The 22,628-nt window shown below is 44.5% G+C and overlaps 1 protein-coding gene across 3 annotated transcripts; it reads right to left on the reverse strand.

Moving 5' to 3' along the window:
• Window positions 1-80: 80 nt before the first annotated feature.
• On the reverse strand, window positions 81-22,080 carry LOC116504544 (zinc finger protein 658B-like). 3 transcript variants are annotated; one of them, XM_032211615.1, is made up of 3 exons: window positions 21,489-22,080; window positions 19,115-19,742; window positions 81-1,631 (listed from the first exon to the last, which is right to left on the reverse strand). In XM_032211615.1, exons 2-3 carry the CDS (start codon window positions 19,668-19,670, stop codon window positions 619-621), a joined length of 1,569 nt encoding a protein of 522 aa, XP_032067506.1. In that variant the 5' UTR covers window positions 19,671-19,742; window positions 21,489-22,080; the 3' UTR covers window positions 81-618. The 3 variants fall into 3 exon arrangements, with proteins under 3 accessions (XP_032067506.1, XP_032067508.1, XP_032067507.1); XM_032211617.1 differs by lacking the exon at window positions 19,115-19,742 and having other exon boundaries at window positions 81-2,166; window positions 21,489-22,075; XM_032211616.1 differs by lacking the exons at window positions 19,115-19,742; window positions 21,489-22,080 and adding an exon at window positions 4,052-4,218 and having other exon boundaries at window positions 81-2,166.
• Window positions 22,081-22,628: the final 548 nt, after the last annotated feature.

The following is a 22,628-nucleotide window of genomic DNA, read 5'->3' on the forward strand; positions in this document are numbered from 1 at the left end:
AGTGTTTGAGCGGCACATTTTCATGCCTGAGCACCTGAATTTTTTTCACAGATGTCATCCAAGACAATAACGAAATCAGTGTTATTTGAAAGTCAAAGTTATATTTATTCAAGATACACATTTAATTAAAAGTGTTATATATCAGTATTGTTGTAGGAAATGACAAAACACAAGCCAGCTCTCCAGAGAAGGAGAGTTATCAAATATAGGTACTCCTTCATTACAACGTGGGACTGGAATTTTTATTACTCAGCAATGTGGTCCCAAAACTGATGCCATGTGACCAGGCTCTCTCGCCTCTTTCCGATTCAGAGGGCATCAATCACCCCCTTTTGGGAGACAAAAAAGTGTGTCTTATAGTCCCAAAAATACGGTACTTCCGCCATGTGAATTTTCATGTGACTTCTAAGGGTTGATTCACGGCGGAAAACTGTTCCACACTCAATGCACCGATAGGGCTTCTCCGCCGAGTGAATTTTCTGATGGTCCCCAAATTCCGCCTTTTGAGCAAAACATTCCTCAACCTCCCCACATGTATAGGCTTCCTCCTTGTGTGGAATCTCTGATGTACCCAAAGTTCTGAACGTTGATAAAAACTTTCCTCACATGCCACCCAATTTATAGGACCTCTTCTCCTCTGTGCCCCTTCTGGTGTCTCTGAAGTTCAGCAGAATCCACAAATCGTTTCGTGCATTCTGGGCATTCATAGGGACCATCTCCAATGTGAACTTTCTGATGTCGCAACAGATGTGATTTCTGGGAGAAACATTTCCCACACTCTGGGCACTTTTCCTGAATCGTATGTGCTTTCTTATGCCTCCGAAGAGATCTACGCCAACTGAAGCTTTTCCCACACTCGGGGCATGGATAAGAACCTCTCCCTGTGTGAATCTTCTCGTGTATCCGAAGGTCTGAACGGCGAGTAAAGCACTTCCCGCACTCCCCACACCTGTGAGGTTTCTCACTCGTGTGAAATTTCTCATGGGTCCGGAGATATTCTTTGTGAGTAAAAGATTTCCCACATTCCTGACACTGATGAGGTTTTTGTCCGGTATGAATTTGCTGATGCCTCAAAAGATTTGCTTTTCTACAAAAGCATTTGCCGCAGACGGGGCACTTATGGGGGGAGACTCCGATATGCATGATGTTGCAGTGGTTTCTTAAGGACGACGAATAAGCAAAGGCTGCCCCACAGTCTAAACATTTGTAATCTTTTTCTCCTTTGTGAATTTTCGCGTGACGTTTGAGGCCTCCTTTGGTATGAAAGAACATTCCACACTCGATGCACTGAAAGGACTTTTCCCGGGAATGAATCATCTGGTGTTGCCACAGGTTTCCCTTTGTAACGAAGGATTTCCCACACTCTGCGCACTTGTACAGTTTCACCCCTGTGTGGGTATCCTGGTGCGCACGAAGATAAGAGTTGGAGGAAAAGCTTTCCCCACACTCCTCACATTTATGGCGTTTCTTTCCTGGGTGCCGTTTCTGGTGTCTGCAAAGTGAGGAAAAATACATAAATTGTTTCTCACAATCGGAGCATTGATAGGGTCTGTTGCCAGTGTGAATTCTCCAATGTCGTATCAGGAAGGCCTGGGTGGAAAAACATTTCCCGCATTCTGGGCACTCTTCATTTTTCTCCCTTCGGTTTCTTTTCTTTTGATTTTGAAGAGATGATTGCTGGGCAATTTTTAAAATATAAGATTTGTCTCCTGTGCGGATTTGCTGATGTTGAAGCAGCTCTGACCTCTGAGAAAAGCCCATTCTTTTCCACCACTTCAGGCATTCCTGGGGTCTCTTTCCCTGGTGGATTCGCTGATGGGCTCCAAGGTCCGAGCCTTTAGCAAAACGCTCCCTGCACTCTCCGCATTTGTAAGGCTTCAGTCCAGGGTGGCTCCGGAGATGTTTGGCAAAGCTCCACACTCCAGGAAAGGATTTCCCACAAAGGAAACACAGGTGGGATCCATTCCCCGTGTGCAGCTTCCGGTGGATCAAAAGGAGGGAACGGTAAGCAAAGGATTTCCCACACTCGGAGCATTCGGAGAGTCTCTCCTGATTCCTTCGGTTGACGCATTTCCCCTCTTGCATAGTTTCCATAGTGGCTCACTTGCGGTTCCTTGTAACCAGAGACTATTTGCGAGCAAAACTGCAGGTTTTTCCTGGCCGCACCTGAGGACAAAAGGAAAAGAAGTGAGGACATATAGTTGCTCTCCTTCAGCTCCCAAAACAGGTAGGAGGCCCCTTACATGAGCTCTGGGGGGATCCCAGAGCTTCAATTTCCTCTCAGCCGAATCAAAGCAATGGGATCCTCCCTGTGGAGCTGACCCGAGATCCCCCTTTCCCCTTCTTAGCAAGAGGGGAGGGATGGCCGACAAAATCCCTGTTAGCCCACTCCCCCAATTTGCCTAACTGAACTGGGATGATCTCTGCCTTTTCCTTTCTCTTGGTTGGGGGCAGGGGGTTAATGCAGATGAGGGACCCACTGTAAGGACACACAAATACCCCCTTGACATGCATATGTCAGATGGCTCCGTATACGTGGACTGAATGGGACAACTCACCGCAGCCAACACACCATAGTCAATTTCCTGTGGGGCAACGAGCCATGGCCAAACTGCCCCAAGACAACTCACTGCAGGACAATTTAATTGTAATGGTAATTATGATATAATAATTGACCAGCTGCTGTAATAAGGCTGTAAATTGAGATGATGCAATGAGAATGAGGCAGCAGCGGTATCACTTTAAGAGGCTGTCTATATAAGGGAGGCCCAGAGAGGGAGCCTCCCCCCTCTCTTTCTCTTCTGTGTTAGAGTTGAAGATTAATTGATTGCCTGGTTTTGCCTAGTATGCGTATGTATGCACATACATACATACATACATTAATACATACATACATAAATACATACATACGTACATAAATACATATAAGTACAAAACCTGTGTACTGTATTTTGCTCCTGGGGTATCTCAAAATAGTAGTCACATTGTACACACTCTAACATTAATTCAATGTAATTATTTAAAATAAATAAAAAATGTTAAATATTAAAAATAAAAAATATTGAAGTGGCAGGCTGAACCGAAGTAGGCCTCAAGCCTGAACCAAACTAGAGTTCCATAACATTAAGCTTGAACTGCTCAGATATAAACTGCATAGCTTGCTCTTAGGAATAAGACATGGGATATTGTGTCAGCAGAAAGGATGTCTACACTCAAAATATGCTGAAATAAGGAATCTATTTTAGTCCAACCACCTGCTTACCCGCCAACTTGTTTATTAAACATATATTGTTAGTTCCCCAAAATGCCAGATGTGCTTGTCAGTTTACTGACCTATGTACCATGACATCCTGTGGCAATATTTTTGTAACACAAGGGCAAGTCCCGAGAGAAGTCCTTTTGCTTCTCATCCAAGAAGCTTTAGCTGAGAGCGGAAGAAGCATTTTGGATGAGAAGCGGAACATCTTCAAAGAAAAAACAGGAAGTGCAGTTGCCTCTTGGAAAAGAACCTTTGCGTGTTTGCAAGAAGAAACGTACCTTGCATACACACACGCGCACACGCGCACACACACACACACCACCCTAGAATCAGCAGTAGACACACCCCTGACAAGCTCCCCTTCTAAAAATCTGCTACTGTACCCCATTTCTCTGCAGCCTGTCCCTAAAGACAAACTCATTTTGTTTCTAGGAATAATTGTTTCTTCTTTCCTCCCAGCTCCCATATTTTCATTTATTCTTGGGCAACCTTGGCTCGAATTGGAACTCCAAACAAGTCTTCTGACAGAGGAGAAGGGAAACGTTTTCAAAGGGAAAAACCTGGAGAGTCCAGTTGCATTTTGGAAAAGAAGCACCTGTGGACGGGACGGACCACAAAGAGACCTTCTGGGAGCAACTTCCCCTAAAGGTCCTTCCCGGATCTCCACGGGAGCCTCGGCCGGGAGAGGGGGATCCTCCCCCTTTGCACCCCTCGAGGGAAGGGAGGGTGCCGCTCCCTGCAGGCAACGCAGATGCTGAGCCTCCTCAAGCAAAGGCGGGGATGAAGCCTTACCTGGCCGAAGCGGGGACCTAGAAGCCTCCTCCGAGGGATCCAGTGCCGATCTTCAAGGGATCTTTTAAGATCTGGGAAGGATTCGGGGGACCAGGCGGAAGAGCAGCGAAGAAGAGAGCAGCTGCGGGGGCGGGGCTTCGGGCCTCCCCTCGATATCCTCCTCCTCCTCCAGGTAGCCACGCCCCTCGGCTCTTTGGCTGCCTTTCCCTCCCGTGACGATTGGCCAGAAGGGAGAAGATTGGCTCCGCCCCCGAACGTCCCTGCGGGATTTCCCTTCGGGGGCGCCTTCTTCATGCAAATGAGGCGAGGTGGAACGAACGTTCCACTTTGAGCGTTCGAGGGGGGGGGAGTTGAGGTAGTCAGCGGACTGCCGCAGAGGCTGCCTCCCCCGCGGGGGCTGAAAGGTGGATTCTTCCTATAAGGGGAGCTTTTACCCTGCCAAGAGAAACGTAGCTCCGATTTCTACATTTTTGCTTGAAAGTTCTGGCTGGATCGTTTGGAAAAACCTGACTTGGTTTGCCTGCTCGGAAGAGGCTCAATGCAGATAGTCCTCGATTTATAGCAATAGCACTTAGACTTATATAGTGCTTTAACACTGCTTCCCAGCCAGTGGTGGGTTTCAAAAATTTTTCGAACCTACTCTGTGGGTGTGGCCTACCGGCCATGTGTTTTCTCTCTCTCTCTCTCCCTCTCTCCTTCCTTTTGTCTGTCTGTCCCTTTTTCCTTTTTTTCTTTCATCTCTCTCACTTTTTCTTTTTTCTTTATTTCTTTCTTCCTTTCTTTCTCTTTCTGTCTCTGTGTGAGTCTGTGTGTGTGTCAGTGGTGGGTTTCAAAATTTTTTGGAACCTCTGCTGTAGGTGTGGCCTGCTTTCTGGTGGAACCTTTTCTAACTGGTTCGGTAGATTTGACGAACGGTTCTTCCGAACTGGTGCGAACTGGTAGGAACCCACCTCTGTTCCCAGCCCTCTCTAAGTGGTTTACAGCATCAGCCTGCTGCCCCCCCCCCCCCTACAATCTGGGTCTTCATTTTACCCATCTCGGAAGGATGGAAGGCTGAGTCAACCTTGAGCCTGGTGAGATAGCTAGGTCTATTCACAGGCAAATGCCCTCACCTAAGATCCAACAAAGGTAGGATTAGCCCTCCATCCATCTCACCACATGGGCACCTGGGAAGATTACAAAAAAAAATACATTAAGGTATGGTTGAATGAAAGGTAACTTATTTTCAAGCCAAGGCAGAATAATGCAAAGGTGAAATAAGAATGATACATTTGTGATATAAAGTGATGTGTTAATCTCTTTGGCTGTTTCCTGGATGGCATTATACAGGTGAAACTGGAAAAATTAGAATATCGTGCAAAAGTTCATTTATTTCAGTAATGCAACTTAAAAGGTGAAACTGATATATTGTTGCAGTCAATCTTGTTACCAATTCAGAACACAAGACCAGGAAGGGTTGGAGAACTCAGGTTTATTTGCACAACGGTTCAGAGCATTAACATGACAAATTCTGAACCCCGGGTTACGCCCAGAGTGTTACTTTTACATATTTTGCAAACCTGGCACTGCCCGGGCTTTAGGCTATGCCACCTTTTTTATCAGTACAAAACACAAGAAAGGAGAAGCATAACTCAAAAGAGGAAATTCAATAAATGATGAATTTGCTATACTTCTTTATGTGGGTGGGTTACAAGGATGGGTCTTATCTTACACCATCTGTTACTTTTGGTCTACATCCCTTTGCACAAGTCCTATAGGAATTATTTTAGTACATAGGTTATTCTACTATAGGTTATATTAAACAAGTTCTTATTTCCGTAGGCAGAATTTAAGCAAGTTCTCCTTTTTATGAGTAATTAGTAAATTTCCATATGCTCAGCAGCTTAACCTCTGTTTTATATGTCATGGTTCTTGAAGTATTATATCCCTTTCTTTTATACTACCTTTCTCTCTTGCCTCAATATGAGATAGACTCATTACATGCAAAGCAAGATAGTTCAAGCCGTGATTTGTCATAATTGTGATGATTATGGCTTACAGCTCATAAAAACCCCAAATCCACCATCTCAGAAAATTAGAATCTTACATGCAATCAATAAAACAAGGATTGTACATAGAACAATATTGGACCTCTGAAAAGTATAAGCATGCATATGTACTCAGTACTTGGTTTGGGCCCCTTTTGTAGCAATTACTGCCTCAATGTGGCATGGCATGGAAGCTATCAGCCTGTGGCACTGCTGAGGTGTTATGGGAGACCAGGATGCTTCAATAGCAGCCTTCAGCTCTTCTGCATTGTTCGGTCTCATGTCTCCCATCTTTCTCTTGGCAATGTCCCATAGATTCTCTATGGGGTTCAGATCAGGCGAGTTTGCTGACCAATCAAGCACAGTAATCCCACAGTCATTGAACCAGGTTTTGGTGCTTTTGGCAGTGTGGGCAGGTGCCAAGTCCTGCCTGAAAATGAAGTCAGCATCCCCATAAAGCTCATCTGCGGAAGGAAGCATGAAGTGCTCCAAAATCTCCTGGTAGATAGCTGCGTTGACCCTGGATTTAATGAAGCACAGTGGACCAACACCAGCAGATGACATGGTTCCCCAAATCAACACAGACTGTGGAAACTTCACACTGGACTTCAAGCATCTTGCAATGTGTGCCTCTCCATTTTTCCTTCATACTCTGGGTTTCCAAATGAGATGCAAAAGTTGCTCTCATCAGAAAAGAGGACTTTGGACCACTGAGCAACAGACCAGGTCTGTTTTTCTTTAGCCCAGGTAAGACGCTTCTGATGTTGTTTGTTGTTCAGGAGTGACTTGACAAGAGAAATACGACATTTGAAGCCCATGTCCAGGATCCGTCTGTTTGTGGTGGCTCTTGATGCACTGACTCCAGCCTTAGTCCACTCCTTGTGAAAGTCCCCAACACTTTTGAATGGCCTTTTCCTGACAATCCTCTCCAGGATGCGGTCATCCCTGCTGCTTGTGCACCTTTTTCTTCCACACTTTTCCCTTCCACATAACTTTCTATTAATGTGCTTTGATACAGCACTTTGGGAACATCCAACTTCTTTTGCAATTACCTTTTGAGGCTTTTCCTCCTTATGGAGGGTGTCAATGATGGTTTTCTGCACAACTGTCAGGTCAGTAGTCTTTCCCATGATTGTGATTCCTATTGAACCAGACTGAGAGACCATTTAAAGGCTCAGGAACCTTTTGCAGGTGTTATGGCTTAATTAGCTGATTGGAGTGGGACACTTTGAGCCTAGAATATTGCACCTTTTCACAATATTCTAATTTTCTGAGATTGTGGATTTGGGGTTTTCATGAGCTGTAAGCCATAATCATCACAATTATGACAAATCACAACTTGAACTATCTTGCTTTGCATGTAATGAGTCTATCTCATATATTAGTTTCACCTTTTAAGTTGCATTACTGAAACCAATGAACTTTTGCATGATATTCTAATTTTTTGAGTTTCACCTGTATGTCGCCTCCATGAATGTTTGTGATACCTATTTTTAAAAATATTTTACTATTTAAGCATTTTATGTATATGCACTTAAACTATTTTTAAACTTTAAAAAATAAGGATAAACACTGATTTCAAACACTAAAAAGACAAACTAGAAAAGAAGGGGGAAAATCTATCTGTATAATTTATACTTATCAATACTAGCCATTTTACTAGTGAGTGCTACAAGCCAAATATATTGTAAAATATTACAAAAGAATGGCAAAAGCAGCTTATCTTGCCAACATCTTTGACTAACTCAGAATGCTGCCTTTTTCAAAACGGGGGCAGAGCGGGTTTCAGGGTTCCAAATAGCATCCAAAATTAAATCAGAGTCCAAGGCAAAGTATTGCTCAAAGTTCCAATTTATTAAGAGAGCCATGTTGGCACATCTGAGAAAACCCAAATCTGAAAGCTTCCGGGGTTTCCCCCACCCAGTTGAAAGTTCAAGATCCTGCCCCCCCCAGGTCCGTCACATGATCCAATCTCCAACTCCCATGCTGGCAGCTTCCACCCATCCAGTTCCAGTCAGGTGCAGAGACAAAGGATGACCTTGGCTTTCTGGAAAGAATTTTGTTATGGCTACATATCATCTAACTCTGTACAATCCCCTGTCCCATTTCCCCACAATAGAAAATGCAGAGTAGAATAATAGAAAGTGTGGCGGGCCTGAGATCCACAAGAAAAATAGCCGCAGGCCTGACAGCTGGGCCAAGGGGGCGGTGTGACATAAGCCTCCCTGTTGGGAGAGCGAGTGCGTTCAGAGAAGCGTTGTGAGAGTTGTGTTGGAGAACACACAAACCAGCATACAGAGACACTGCAGTTTAAATAGGCTTTTACTTTCGTGGAAATAGAGGTATCAGAGTCCATCAAGCAGTCCAAGTCATACACGTATAATTCAGTCAGTCATCAATGTCTTTCAGTTAAGGGATAATCCAAATAACATAGTCCAGTATCATACAAACAGTCTGGTACTCAACGTTTGCTAGCAGTTGCAAAACTTACAATAGCTTACGGCACTTTCTAACAGCCAGCTTCCAAAACACTCAGATCAGATCATTTCAGCATCTAACGAACAGAGAGAGAGCTAACTCATTCTGGCTCCCTCTTATGGCCGATTGAGGAAACAGCAACCAATCACATTTTACAGTATGATTTAAAGAAACAGGTATGGCATTGTTACATGATTTATATATTGCCAACCCAACCGTTAGATTATATTCCTAACAGGCAGGACTGGAGAGTTCTACCCAAGCAGCTCTTTTGGCAAAGGACTACCTGTGGCATCAGGAAGAGCCCAGGGGCTGCCGGGGAAAAATGGTAAGGCACCTGGAGGACACATGGGAGGATTTAGATTTCCCTCCAGCCACCTGATGATCATGGAAATGGCTTTAGCTTAAATGTCCCAAAGGTGCTTTTTTCAGGAGGCAACTGGACTTTCTTGTTATTTTTTCGTTTGAAGACGTTTCACTCCTCATCCAAGAAGCGTCTTCATTTCGGTGGGGAATGGAAGGGTTTATATTCCTTGCAGCTGGTCATTTGCATTGAAGAAAAAAACAACAGAAGAAAGAAGAAGAAAAAACAAGAAAGTCCAGTTGCCTCCCGAAAAAAGCACCTTTGGGACAACCATGACCTGGAGGACTGAGAATCTCTACAGGCTTTTAGCTATCTGATTTGGAATGAACATCATTTGAATGGTGTGGGAGCAGGAATGGATTTCCGGGGTGGGGGTGGGGAATTAGAGAGCCGAGATGGCGCAGTGGTTAGAGTGCAGCACTGCAGGCTATTTCAGCTGACTGCAGTTCTGCAGTTCGGCTGTTCAAATCTCACCGGCTCAGGGTTGACTCAGCCTTCCATCCTTCCGAGGTGGGTAAAATGAGGACCCGGATTGTTGTTGGGGGCAATATGCTGACTCTGTAAACTGCTTAGAGAGGGCTGAAAGTCCTATGAAGCGGTATATAAGTCGAACTGCTATTGCTATTGCTATTGCAGAATACAGGAACCATTAGCATTACTGAGAGCACCCTGAGGACAGAGATAAACCTCCAAGTGCTTCAAGGACCCTCTAAAAGGATGCAAATCTATCTATCAGGAAATAAGAAGAGAGATAGATTAAGAGGAAACCAAGTTGTTAAGAAAGCAAAGGGCGGAGGGGAAGGGGAAGGTCACCTGAATCAGATAAAAGAAATTGAGCCCCAGCACATGGAAAACTCCTCCTTCCCCCAAATCCCATCAACAGCTACCAGACTTGTAAATCTACAAGGGGGGAGCAGCTGCCAGTCTTGTCAATCAACAGATCAAAGCAAGGACTTTGGGGGGGGGGTCTTGAAGCCCGCCCACTCAGGTATCTTCTTTGGATCCAGGTTTGGCAGCTTCGTCCCCCTGGCTACTGCCTGCTAGCCTAGTTGAGAAGGAGATGGGTGATTGTGGGTGGGGGTGTTTGGCTTCACTGTGTCCGGTTGAAAGTTATTGCACTGTTGCATTGTTGACCACTGTTAGTGTGCGTTTGTTAATGTATAGATTAGAGGTGGGGAATTGGGACCCTTTTATGAGTTTTAGACCTCAACTCCCAGAACTCCTGAAGAGAGCATGGCTGGCCCAGGAATTATGGGAGTTGTGTTGCAGCATAGAACAGTGGTAGTCAAACTTTTTCTACCTACCGCCCACTAATGGATCTTTCTTGATGGAAAAATTTCCTTACCGCCCACCAGTTTTTGCGCAAGTGCAGAACATGAGCATATTTATTTTTTTCAGACGTGGGTTCTAAATTTGTTTCACAATTTAACAACTGCTTTTACTCTTACGTTTTGATCTGCACTCCACACAGTGCTTTTTCCCCCTCCTCTTTTCCCTTTTATTACAAACACCAAAAACAATGCTGTATTAGGTGCCAATTTTTATTAAGTGTCACCATCAAAACAAAATTCCTTTTCCTGCCTTCTTTACCTTTCTTATAGTATTTCACTATATCAAGGATCTCTTTTTCCCTTTTTTATTTTCTCCTTCTTCCTTTGCTTATTTCTTCCTTTTATTTTATAAGATAACAAAACTTAATTTATGAGCCAGACTAAACACTGCTTACTCGCCTCCTTTATTTTATCCCCTTTTCTCTATTTTTCTTCCCTTTTTTTGTTAATTTTTTTTAATCTTTTCCTTTTTATCTCCTTTTCTTTACCTTCCTTGGGGCAATGTACAAAAGTAAGGCTGAGCTAGTTAGCCCACTTATTATTATTAGCCAACAACAATTCTCTCCTGCCTATAACTTTTCTTTCTCCTATTTTGCAACTGCTCTGCTCCGCTTTATTTTATAAGATAACAAAACTTACCTGCCTGTCCCTGCTATCAGTTTCCACTCCTCCCCTTCCTCTTCCCACGTGTTTGCTTGTTTGCGTGCACGCGCACGTTGGTTTATTGATATGTGCGCTCGCGCTTGCCCACTCACTCAAAAGGAGGTTTTAACCTCCAAAGTCCCCACCGCCCACCTGGAATCCCAAAACGCCCACTGGTGGGTGGTAGGGACCAGGTTGACGACCCATGAGATAGAGGCTTTTGCCCAATCTACTTAAGGAACAGGACTCGAGATCACGAAGGTGCAAGAGAGACAGGTTTATTGATGCATCGAGTTCAGCGTGTTCACACACCAAAATCTGAACTGTCCGGGCTACGCCCAGGGCAGTGATGAGGTTTGAGGTTTGAGGTTTGAGGTTTATTGGGATTTATATGCCGCCCTTTTCCCTGAGGGGACTCAGGGCGGCTTACAACCACAGGGGAGGGGAAGTGCAAGGTCAAAACAAACAATTAGTGAACAAAAGAAAAATGATAAAACACAACTTTCATTCAGCAATCAAACACTCGGGCGGGTGATTGGAAACCTATTCCCAGGCCTGCTGGGAGAGCCAGATCTTGAGGGCTTGAGTGATTTTATACCTTTAATCAAACTTCGTCAATCAGAAGGCGTTTAAAGAGGCGTATTCATACAAAACGTAAAAGCCCCTGTTCAGAACAGGGAAGTACATCTTGGAAAAATACAAAAGCAGATATTCATACAAAAGTATCAAAAACAGGAAAGCTGATTTCGTACCGTTTTCTGCAACTTCTCTGTTCTAATATCTTACTGTGGCTGGGTGGGTATACCTGCACAGCCCCCTCCTCCCTCAGTTGAAGTCCACCAGGCTTAAAATTGCCAGCGTTGGAGACCCCTGGTATAGATGATGGAGCAAGGGAGAGAGCCTCTTTAAACAACTGTTTTCCCTAACCAGCAGAGACTTTGATTAGTATTTCTATTTATTTGAAGTAGGCAAGTAAGAAATTGGCCAGAGACGAGAACTGCCCGGAAAGTCAATCTATAGTTACTTGAAAACTCATGAGAAATACAATTCTTGAATATTCAATTAGTTAACAAGAGCATGCTAAGATTGTTGTGGGATAATATGAATTGTCAAGAGTAGGTGTAAAGTTACTGAACATGCTCACAATAAGGTAGTCTGATAGACCTAATTATGGCCAAAGTTATATAGTCAATATTCAGTATCAAATATTCTGATCAAAGTCGAGGTTCTGCATCATTAGCAGAAAACAGTTGCTGAAGTGTCAGTAAGTATTTTTATGCATCCGGGAACAAGCAGACCCAGACAGGGAGTTTCCTGTTATTCTGCAAGATGTTTCTTGTTTTGCTTCTCTAAGCCTTTCTATATGTCACATATGATCTATAATGTGCTGACCATGGATATATTTTTGGGATAGTGACTGTTGGCCATCTGGCATAGATATTTTTGGTTCCTCTTATTACCTTATATGCTTAGACACTGCCTCTACAGATGTTTACGTAATTTGCACTATAAATGTATGTCTTTAAGAACCCTTCGGGGTTCAAACTTTTGTGCTTGTTTGGCATGTTTGAACCTGCGCATTCAATAAACTTTTCCTATATTGCATCGCTTGGCTTGATTGTCTCTTAATTCTATTACATTTTCTGGCACCCTTAGATGGGACAGAGAAGCTGAGGCAATATTTTGCTGAGGACCACTTTGCCCCTTTGGGGTTGTGGGGCTGCTGCTCCTGAAATAACTTCCAGGCTCCACAGGAATTTCTTTATCCCGGGAGGCAGTAACAGCAGCCCGACTACACCAAGGGAGACACATTGTGAGTCCAAGAACCCTGCAATAATAGGAAAAGTGCTGTTGTTTCCTGGCCAGGATCCTTGGGAAGAAGACGTCTCAGGCGAGTATCCTGATAAATGTGTTGTACCTATCTCATTTGGAGATAGAAGGAGGAACCTGATCACTTCCTCGGACTCGGGACGGCTGTCCTAACGAAGTCCAGTTAGGTTGTGTGGGTGGTTAAGTCTTTGCGGTTCCGTTTAGTGGCTGTTGGAACGTCCAGCGCTAGCGGCCGGAGACAGTGTGATAGGATGGGTGGAGGAAGTAGCATCCCCAGCACTCGGCTGGATTGCATGGTAAAAGGATTTGATTCTTATTTTAATCATACTGAATATAGAGTCCCTTATCCTAAATTGACCAAGGATAGACTTATTTATTTGTGTCAAAAACAGTGGCCACATATGGGGGTAGAGTGGCCGGTGGGAGGAACTTTTAAAAACCAAATTATAGATGATTTAACTTCGTTAATTGCTGCAAACGAAGAACGCTATCCCAATCAGTTTCCATATATAGATCAGTGGGGAGATGCTGTAGTGGAGCAAGCCGATGAACTATTACAGTGTCAAGCTGAAATGGTTCGCCTGTGTGTGGCTAGACCGAAGGAAAAAGGGAAGTTGAGACTAGTGTCGAGACGTGTTAAGGATGTAAGGGTTTCAGAGATAACCGTGTCTCCGGACAAGAAAAAGATTTTTGTCCAGGATGAAGAGGAAATTTTAAGGCCTCCCCCTCCCTATGCGTCTGCACCTCCGCCACTGCAGGGGGCTGCTGGTATTCCTGTGCCCCAGGCAATGGTTGCTGCTATTGCAGACGATGTAGGGGCAGGAGACTCCCAGGCAGTAGGAGGGACAGTAAGGAAGGAGCCCAAAGATAAGGAAGAAGGGATTGCGACTGGTGGTTTAGAGGCTGCGGGACTTAGAAGAGAAGGGGCAGTTACTAGGCGATTGGAGGCGGCAAGGGCAAAGGCCGAGAGAGAGGAAAGTACATTGCTAGAAGATAAGGAAGGAGTTTTTCCGTTACGAGTAACAGAACAACAGGTGGGCGTTAATGCCCAGGGTGATCTTGATTATCGCCCTTGTTTTCAATATATTCCCTTCTCGACTACGGATTTATTGAATTGGCGGCAGCATTTTGGTCCGTTGTCCACTAAGCCCACGGAAATGACGGACCTTTTTCAAACTATTATGCATAGTCATAATCCCAATTGGCGAGATATACAACAGTTGTTGACTACCTTACTAACAGCAGAAGAGAGAGAGAAATGTAAGGCAGGAATGCGGGAAGTTTTTAGAGAACGATATCATACAGAAATAGACAGGGCTCAGAAGATTTTGGAAGAGGCACCGGAACAGGATCCTGGATGGGATCCTAAGGTGCCGGCTGAGATGGCAAAGATACAAACTTATCAAACTTTGATAGTGGCAGCTCTCAAGAAGGCAGGAAAAACCCCTGGGAATTTGTCTAAACCTTCGTTGGTTATGCAGAAAGCTGATGAGAGTCCAGAGGCATTCCTTCAGAGGTTGATTGAGGCTTATGAGTTATACACTCAAATGGACCCAAGAGCTCCAGAGAATGTGAGGATGTTGAATGAGAGATTTATTGCACAAAGTGCATTGGATATTCGTAAGAAACTGCAGAAGTTAGAAGGAGCACTGGGAAAGAATACGACTGAATTGGTGGAGGTAGCTAGGAAGGTATATGTTAATAGAGATAAGGTTGAGAAAAAGGAAAAAGATGATCATATGCACAAAAAGACAGAGCTGTTGGAATGGAGTCCTACCACACCCTTGTAAGACCCCAAATATATTTGATAAGGTTGCCATGATTACCTGTCAGTCTCGAGGTTTTTTTAATCCAGATGTATGTCCGTATGTGGGATATTTAATGCGAAAGGGGATGTGTACTAGAGCCCGGCGAAATGGGGGTGAACCGCCTTTACTTCTTGATTGTGGAGCGCCTCGCTTTTGGGGCTGGACTCGTATTACCTCCCCTTCACAGTTAAAACCTGGATGGCAGGGAGCATGCGTGGTCCAAATGCGCCCATTTGAGTTTGGAGTAACTATAAGAAAAAAACCTAAAAGAATGAGAAATAAAAGGACCCTAGTTGCAACAGCTAAAGTTGGGTCGGAGGATTGTTCACCCTGTATTACAAAAGCTAAAATAGGTATTCGGACTATTAATACGTTGGTGTATCATACACACTCACCCCAGGGATGTAAACCCACTAAAATAAACTGCCTTCACAACAAAACCATGTACAGTTTGTGTACTCTACAGGGAAAAACTGTATGTTATAATACATACACTCCAGTTCGCCTCAATGTTACTCTATGGACAGGCCTGCCCAAGGTGGGTATTAGGAAAAATCCCGCTGGAGAGGGCTGTACTTCCTTAATTATACTGTACAATTGCAACAGGGAAGACAACCCCTGATTTTGATGTTCGATGCATGTACTGCCACTAAGAGGGGCAATGGAGTGCCTTGTGGAGATCAGACTTGGATTGATACTTATAAAGCTAATCATAAGTACCTGTGTGAAACCACACTTAGCTGGGCCCATGGTAATCCTAATGCTTGGGCTCCTTGTGCAAGCACCACACAGTGTTCCGGATGGAAATGTGTTTGTGATTACACGGGAGGCGGTTATAAGGGATGCCTTATATAACTTCCTTCCGAAGGGGTGTCGGGAATATGATACAATTAGAAATGTCCCGTAACGCTCCACCCATAGTGACATATGGCTTTGGAATTGACAGACAAGGGTCAGATCCATTGACATACCTAACTGTTAAAGTTGAGAGGATTAAAGATGGAGAAATAAAATCCCTCGGATGGTCTGTGTATGATACTCTACGAAAATTGGATGACCCATTACCAGTAAGTACCAAGGCAAACAATTTGTTTATAGAAATGGCTGAGCAGGTGGCTAAGACCTTGACTGTTAAAAATTGCTTTGTTTGTGGGGGAACTAACATGGGAGAACAGTGGCCATGGGAAGCTATGGAAGCTGATCCAGCAGTATATAACAATCTCTCATATGCTGGCAATATTACGACAAGGAAGGACTTTACTGGAATTGTGTGGACCTTGTCCACTAACCTGGTAGGGAGAAATTGTTTTGTTAGGAATGGGTCTATTCATGTTGGGAATTTAATTTGTCTGGGATCATGGAATCCTAGCTATAATATTTGGTCTTCTCCGGCTAATAATACTCAACCCCTACGTTTTAATATGACTTATTTGAGCTATTTAAATTCTTCTTCTATTGATGATATGTGGAGAGCACCTGAAGCTATGTACTGGATTTGTGGAAAATTGGCTTATGAAACTCTGCCTAGAAATTGGTCCGGCTCTTGTATTTTAGGATGGATTAAACCCTCATTCTTTTTATTACCCATGAGGGCCCGCCAAGTGTTAGGGGTCCCGTTGTATGAGAAGGTTGGTCTCCAAACTCGAAGGAAACGGGAACTTGATACAGTCTTTTCCAATTTCCTTTGTAAGGATTTAGCAGCTTTTGAAGACAGTGATGTTTGGAGTTCAGAGAGAATTGTGTGTACATATGGCAGGGCTACGTGGGCGGAGGATGGATCCTATGGGTACCGTACGCCCATTTATATGCTAAACAGAATTATTCGTCTTCAAGCAGTATTAGATTTAGCTGGCCAACGTATTGATAAGGCCCTTAATGTCTTATCCGCTGCTACAGATAAGATAAGGACTGCAGTATATCAAAACCGCTTAGCTTTAGATTATTTGTTAGCTAAAGAAGGAGGTGTATGTGGTAAGTTTAATCTCTCTAATTGCTGCTTGCAGATTGATGAGACTGGAGCTGTTGTAAAACAGTTGACTGCAGAAATGCGTCAATTGACTAATAATCCTGACCAGGTGTGGCGTGGGTTCAACTTTAAGGATCTCTTTGGTTCCTGGTTTCCTAAATTGCCTGGCTTACAAGCTATTGTTGCTTTAATAGGTTTGATTGCTGCAGGATGTGTATTAATCCCTTGTGTTTTACCCATTTTTGTGCAAACTATTTCTAATAGTTTGTCGCTACTAGCAGAATGAAAAGCTACAGCACAGGTAATGGCTTTATGGGAATATGAGAAGATGCATCCCGTAGAAGAACCGCCTAATGAACCTGAGTATGTGACTCTTCTGGAATTATCAGATGAGTCACAAAGAGGGGAATAAGGTAGTCTGATAGACCTAATTATGGCCAAAGTTATATAGTCAATATTCAGTATCAAATATTCTGATCAAAGTCGAGGTTCTGCATCATTAGCAGAAAACAGTTTCCTGTTATTCTGCAAGATGTTTCTTGTTTTGCTTCTCTAAGCCTTTCTATATGTCACGTATGATCTATAATGTGCTGACCATGGATATATTTTTGGGATAGTGACTGTTGGCCATCTGGCATAGATATTTTTGGTTCCTCTTATTACCTTATATGCTTAGACACTGCCTCTACAGATGTTTACGTAATTTGCACTATAAATGTATGTCTTTAAGAACCCTTCGGGGTTCAAACTTTTGTGCTTGTTTGGCATGTTTGAACCTGCGCATTCAATAAACTTTTCCTATATTGCATTGCTTGGCTTGATTGTCTCTTAATTCTACTACAACTAGATGCTTTATCATTCAAATTAGGTCATCCAAATGAGAGTATACATTCCAAATCCAATATTTGAGCTGTATATAAAGCGCTTTCTCACTTTTCTAAGGATCTTCTCACTTTGGGAGACCAATCCTTTTCTTATATATACCATATTTTCTGGAGTATAAGACGCACCTTTTTCCCTCAAAAAAGAGGGCGAAAATCTGGATACGTCTTGTACACTGAATACAGCATTTTTGGCTTCCCGAAACCTCACCCCTCTTTTCAAAATGTCCATTCATAGCCTTTAGGAGGCTTCCAGAGTGCTCCTGAGGGCTGGGGAGGGCAAAAATAAGTGAAAAACGGGCCTGGTTTTTGCTCGTTTTTGCCCCCCACCCCCAGCCCCCCAGAGCACTCTACAAGCTTCCTAAAGGCTATGCACACTCTTTTTTTGGACGAAAAACTGGCCGTTTTTGTGTGGTCTGCAGAGTACAAAAACTTTTTTAATATCCTTGTTTTTATTCCAGGATTAACATGATTATTTTGAAATTGCATACAATTTGTATCCATCATAATAATACTCAATGGTCCTATTGTTGGTCTCATTCTTAAAGACACCATGGCTGACAGCACAGTGGTTAGAAGGCAGTATAGCAGGTTAACTCATTGCTCACTCCAGGAGTTCAATGCTTACTGGCTCAAGGTTGACTCAGCCTTCCATCCTTCCGAGGTGGGTAAAATGAGGACCCATATTATTATTATTATTATTATTATTATTATTTTTGGGGGGGGAGGAAATAGGCTGACTCTGTAAACGGCTTAGAGAGGGATGTAAACACTATGAAGCAGTTTATAAGTCTAAATGCTAATGCTATTTTCTTCCAATGGCCAGTCCGATTTGGCTTTCTAGTTGCATTTTTTTCTCTCTCAAATATTTTCTTTTTTCCCTTTGGCTTCATCTGCCAGCCTTTTGTGTATCTTCTTATGCCTCCGAAGAGATGAACTCCAACCGAAACTTTTTCCGCACTCAGCGCACTTATGAGATTTTATCCCCATGTGAACCTCCTCGTGGGTCCGGAGGTCAGCCATGCGAACAAACTCGTTCCCACACTTGCTGCAGGTGTGAGGTTTCTCCCCTGTGTGAATCCTCTCGTGGATTTTCAGATATAGTTTGTAAGCGAAAGATTCCCCACACTCCAGGCATTTATAAGGTTTTTCTTTGGTGTGGATTCTCTGATGCCTCACAAGGCTGTCATTCCTGAAAAAACTTTTACCGCACTCCAAGCATTTCAGGGAGGACACTCCTACGTGCTTTATGCGGTTGTGTTTTCGAAGGGTCGACAAATAAGCAAAGGCTGCCCCACAGTCTAAACATTTGTGATCTTTCCCTCCTTTGTGAACTTGCCCGTGACGTTTGAGGCCTCCTTTGGTAAGAAAAAACCTCCCACACTCGATGCACTGAAAGGACTTTTCCTGGGAATGAATCATCTGGTGTTGCAACAGGCTTCCCTTTGCAACGAAGGATTTCCCACACTCTGCGCACTTGTACAGTTTCAACCCTGTGTGGGCATCCTGGTGCGCACGAAGATAGGAGTTGGAGGCAAAGCTTTTCCCACACTCCTCACATGTATGGTGTTTCTTTCCTGGGTGCCGTTTCTGGTGTCTGCAAAGTGATGAAAAATACGTAAATTGTTTCTCACAGTCAGAGCATTGATAGGGTCTGTTGCCAGTGTGAATTCTCCAATGTCGTATCAGGAAGGCCTGGGTGGAAAAACATTTCCCGCATTCTGGGCACTCTTCATTTTTCTCCCTTCGGTTTCTTTTCTTGCGACTCCGAAGAGTTGATCGCTCGGCATTTCCCCACCCGCACGCATTATAAGACTTGGTTTCTTTGTGAACTTCCTCGTGGAGCCAAAGTTGTGGCTTCTGAGCGAAGGCCTTCTCGCATTGGCCGCACTTGTAACGTTTCTCTCCTGTGCGGATTTGCTGATGTTGAAGCAGCTCTGACCTCGGAGAAAAGCCCATTCTTTTCCACCACTTCAGGCATTCCTGGGGTCTCTTTCCCTGGTGGATTCGCTGATGGGCTCCAAGGTCCGAGCCTTTAGCAAAACGCTGCCCGCACTCTCCGCATTTGTAAGGCTTCAGTCCAGGGTGGCTGCGGAGATGTTTGGCAAAGCTCCACACTCCAGGAAAGGATTTCCCACAAAGGAAACACAGGTGGGATCCATTCCCCGTGTGCAGCTTCTGGTGGATGAAAAGGAGGGACCGGTAAGCAAAGGATTTCCCACACTCGGAGCATTCAAAGAGTCTCTCCTGATTCCTTCGGTTGACGCATTTCCGCTCTTGCATAGTTTCCATAGTGGCTCACTTGCGGTTCCTTGTAACCAGAGACTATTTGCGAGCAAAACTGCAGGTTTTTCCTGGCTGCACCTGAGGACAAAAGAAAAAGAAGTGAGGACATATATTTGCTCTCCTTCAGCTCCCAAAACAGGTAGGAGACTTTTTACATGAGATTTCCTCTCAGCCAAATCAAAGCAATGCTGGGATCCTCCCTGTGGAGCTGACCCGAGATCCCTCCTTTCCCCTTCTTAGCAAAATCCCTGTTAGCCTCCCCCGCCCCCAATTTGCCTAACTGAACTGGGATGGTCTCTGCCTTTTCCTCTCTCTCGGTTGGGGGCAAGGAGTTAATGAAGATGAGGGACCCACTGCAAGGACACACAAATACCCCCTTGACATGCATATGTCAGATGGTTCCATATATGTAGACTGAATGGGACTGAATGCTAGTTTTTAGGAATGGAGATTTGGTAGCCATTCAGAAAGACTGGGGCAATCTATTCATCAGCTAACGGATAAGCAACTCAATTAGGTGAGCCAGAGCTGACAAGATTAGCTCAGATAAACACCTAGGATTTGCATTTCCCCTTTTGCCTGTAAAGGCAGCCATGACCCCTACATGACCCCCACAGGCACCTGGCAACAGCCTTTAGAATATTAAAGGACATGTTCTTGCACAGGAAGAGGCATCTCAATCAACCTCCAATGGAGACCCCAAGGAATGTATAAACGCTCATTTATCTCAACCCCATTTTGTCAGCCATCCCAGAAACACTGTTTTCACTAAGTTTCTGGAAAACCAGATAAGCAGAGGCCTTCTTACCTGCAGCCAGCCTCCATTTTATTTCCAACATCTTTCTCCCGGCTTCAATACCCCAAATAAGGTACCCAAACCTAATCTACATATCAAAAGATAAGGCCTGCAAACACAGAGTTAATTAAATTAGGCCTCCCAGAGGAACTGCATGTTTGTTGCAGAAAATAACAGAATCAAGGAGAAGTTTATTGGCAGCCAGGTTCAGAAAAGGAAGTCAAAGGCAAGCATGCAACTTCCGAAGAACTCTTCCCATGGAAAGAGGCATTCTTATACGTTCTCAAAAGCAGCACAACACGGAAACACTTAGCCCATTTCTGACTGGTTACGTTGAGGAGAGAAGCCTTAGAAGCAGATACTGTCTTGCTTCCCCTTTTGTCTGGGCCAAAGGTATGAAGCTCTCGTCTCATAATGGCTTTGTAAGAACTTTAGCTGAATTCCCTGTGGTTTTGGGCTTTTGACATTTCCTGTTTTTGTACACGTCTTAAAAGCAGGCCTTTATATCTTCTTTCTGCCACGTCTCACTTTTATATTTTAATTCACATTTTATCCTGCTTTATGTTGACAAATGTGTCTGGCGATCCTGAAGTCTGAGTCCCTTAATTTTCTGCAACACTACTGTACCCCATTTCTCTGCAGCATGTCCCTCAAGGCAAACTCATTTTGTTTCTAGGGACAAATGTTTCTTCCAGCTGTCTGGATCTCTTTTTCATTTATTCTTGGGCAACATTGGCTCGAATTGGAACTTCAAACAAGTCTTCTGACAGATGAGAAATGTTTTCAAAGGGAAAACCTGGAGAGTCCAGTTGCATTTTGGAAAAGAAGCACCTGTGGATGGGACGGACCATAAAGAGACCTTCTGGGAGCAACTTCCCCAAAGCTCCTTCCCGGATCTCCACGGGGAGTCTCGGCCGGGAGAGGGGGATCCTCCCCCTTTGCACCCCTCGAGGGAAGGCAGGGTGCCGCTCCCTGCAGGCAACGCGGATGCTGAGCCTCCTCAAGCAAAGGCGGGGATGAAGCCTTACCTGGCCGAAGCGGGGACCTAGAAGCCTCCTCCGAGGGATCCAGCGCGGATCTTCAAGGGATCGTTTAAGATCTGGGAAGAATTCAGGGGACCAGCGGGAAGAGCAGTGAAGAAGAGAGCAGCTGCGGGGGCGGGGCTTCGGGCCTCCCCTCGGTAGCCACGCCCCTCGGCAATTAGCTCTTGGGCTGCCTTTCCCTCCCGTGACGATTGGCCAGAAGGGAGAAGATTGGCTCCGCCCCCGAACGTCCTAGCGGGATTTCGCTTCGGGGGCGCCTTCTTCATGCAAATGAGGCGAGGCGGAAGGAACGTTCCACTTTGAGCGTTCGAGAGGGGGGGAAGTTGTAGTCTGCGGCTGCCGCAGAGGCTGCCTCCCCCGCGGGGGCTGAAAGGTGGATTCTTCCTATAAGTGGAGCTTTTACCCCGCAAAGAGAAACGTAGCTCCGATTTCTACATTTTTGTTTGAAAGTTCTGGCTGGATCGTTTGGAAAATCCTGACTTGGTTTGCCTGCTTGGAAGAGGCTCAATGCAGATAGTCCTCGATTTATAGCAATAGCACTTAGATTTATATAGCGCTTTACACTGCTTCCCAGCCCTCTCTAAGCGATTTACAGCGTCAGCCTACTGCACCCCCCGCCCCCAACAATCTGGGTCTTCATTTTACCCATCTTGGAAGGATGGAAGGCTGAGTCAACCTTGATCACGGTGAGATTCAAACTTCCCAATTGCAGGCAGCTGGCAGTCAGCAGCAGGAGCCTGCAGTACTGTGGGAAGTTAGCACCCACCCTTCTCTTAGAAAAATGAAATATTATAAGAAATATTTAAAAGGCAGAATATTTTATTTCCCTGGATGAGAAACATGTTTTAGGCAGGAAACAGATTCACTCTTAGTAGCCCCCACTGTCCTCAATAGCCCACAGCAGATGTCAGCACTTGAGAGAGAAAGAGATAGTTGGCTCTATTCATAGGCAAATGCCCTCACTTAAGATCCAACAAAGGTAGGATTAGCCCTCTATCTATCTCACCACACGGGACCTGGGAAGATTACATCACCCAGCAAGGCTCAACCAAGCCTGGGACTCAGGACTGCCCTAGAGAGTTGCCCCTGCATGGCTCTATGGGAGTCTGACAACCAATCAGAATA

Source organism: Thamnophis elegans, chromosome 2, assembly GCF_009769535.1.
Source record: "Thamnophis elegans isolate rThaEle1 chromosome 2, rThaEle1.pri, whole genome shotgun sequence".
Taxonomy (NCBI): domain Eukaryota; kingdom Metazoa; phylum Chordata; class Lepidosauria; order Squamata; family Colubridae; genus Thamnophis; species Thamnophis elegans.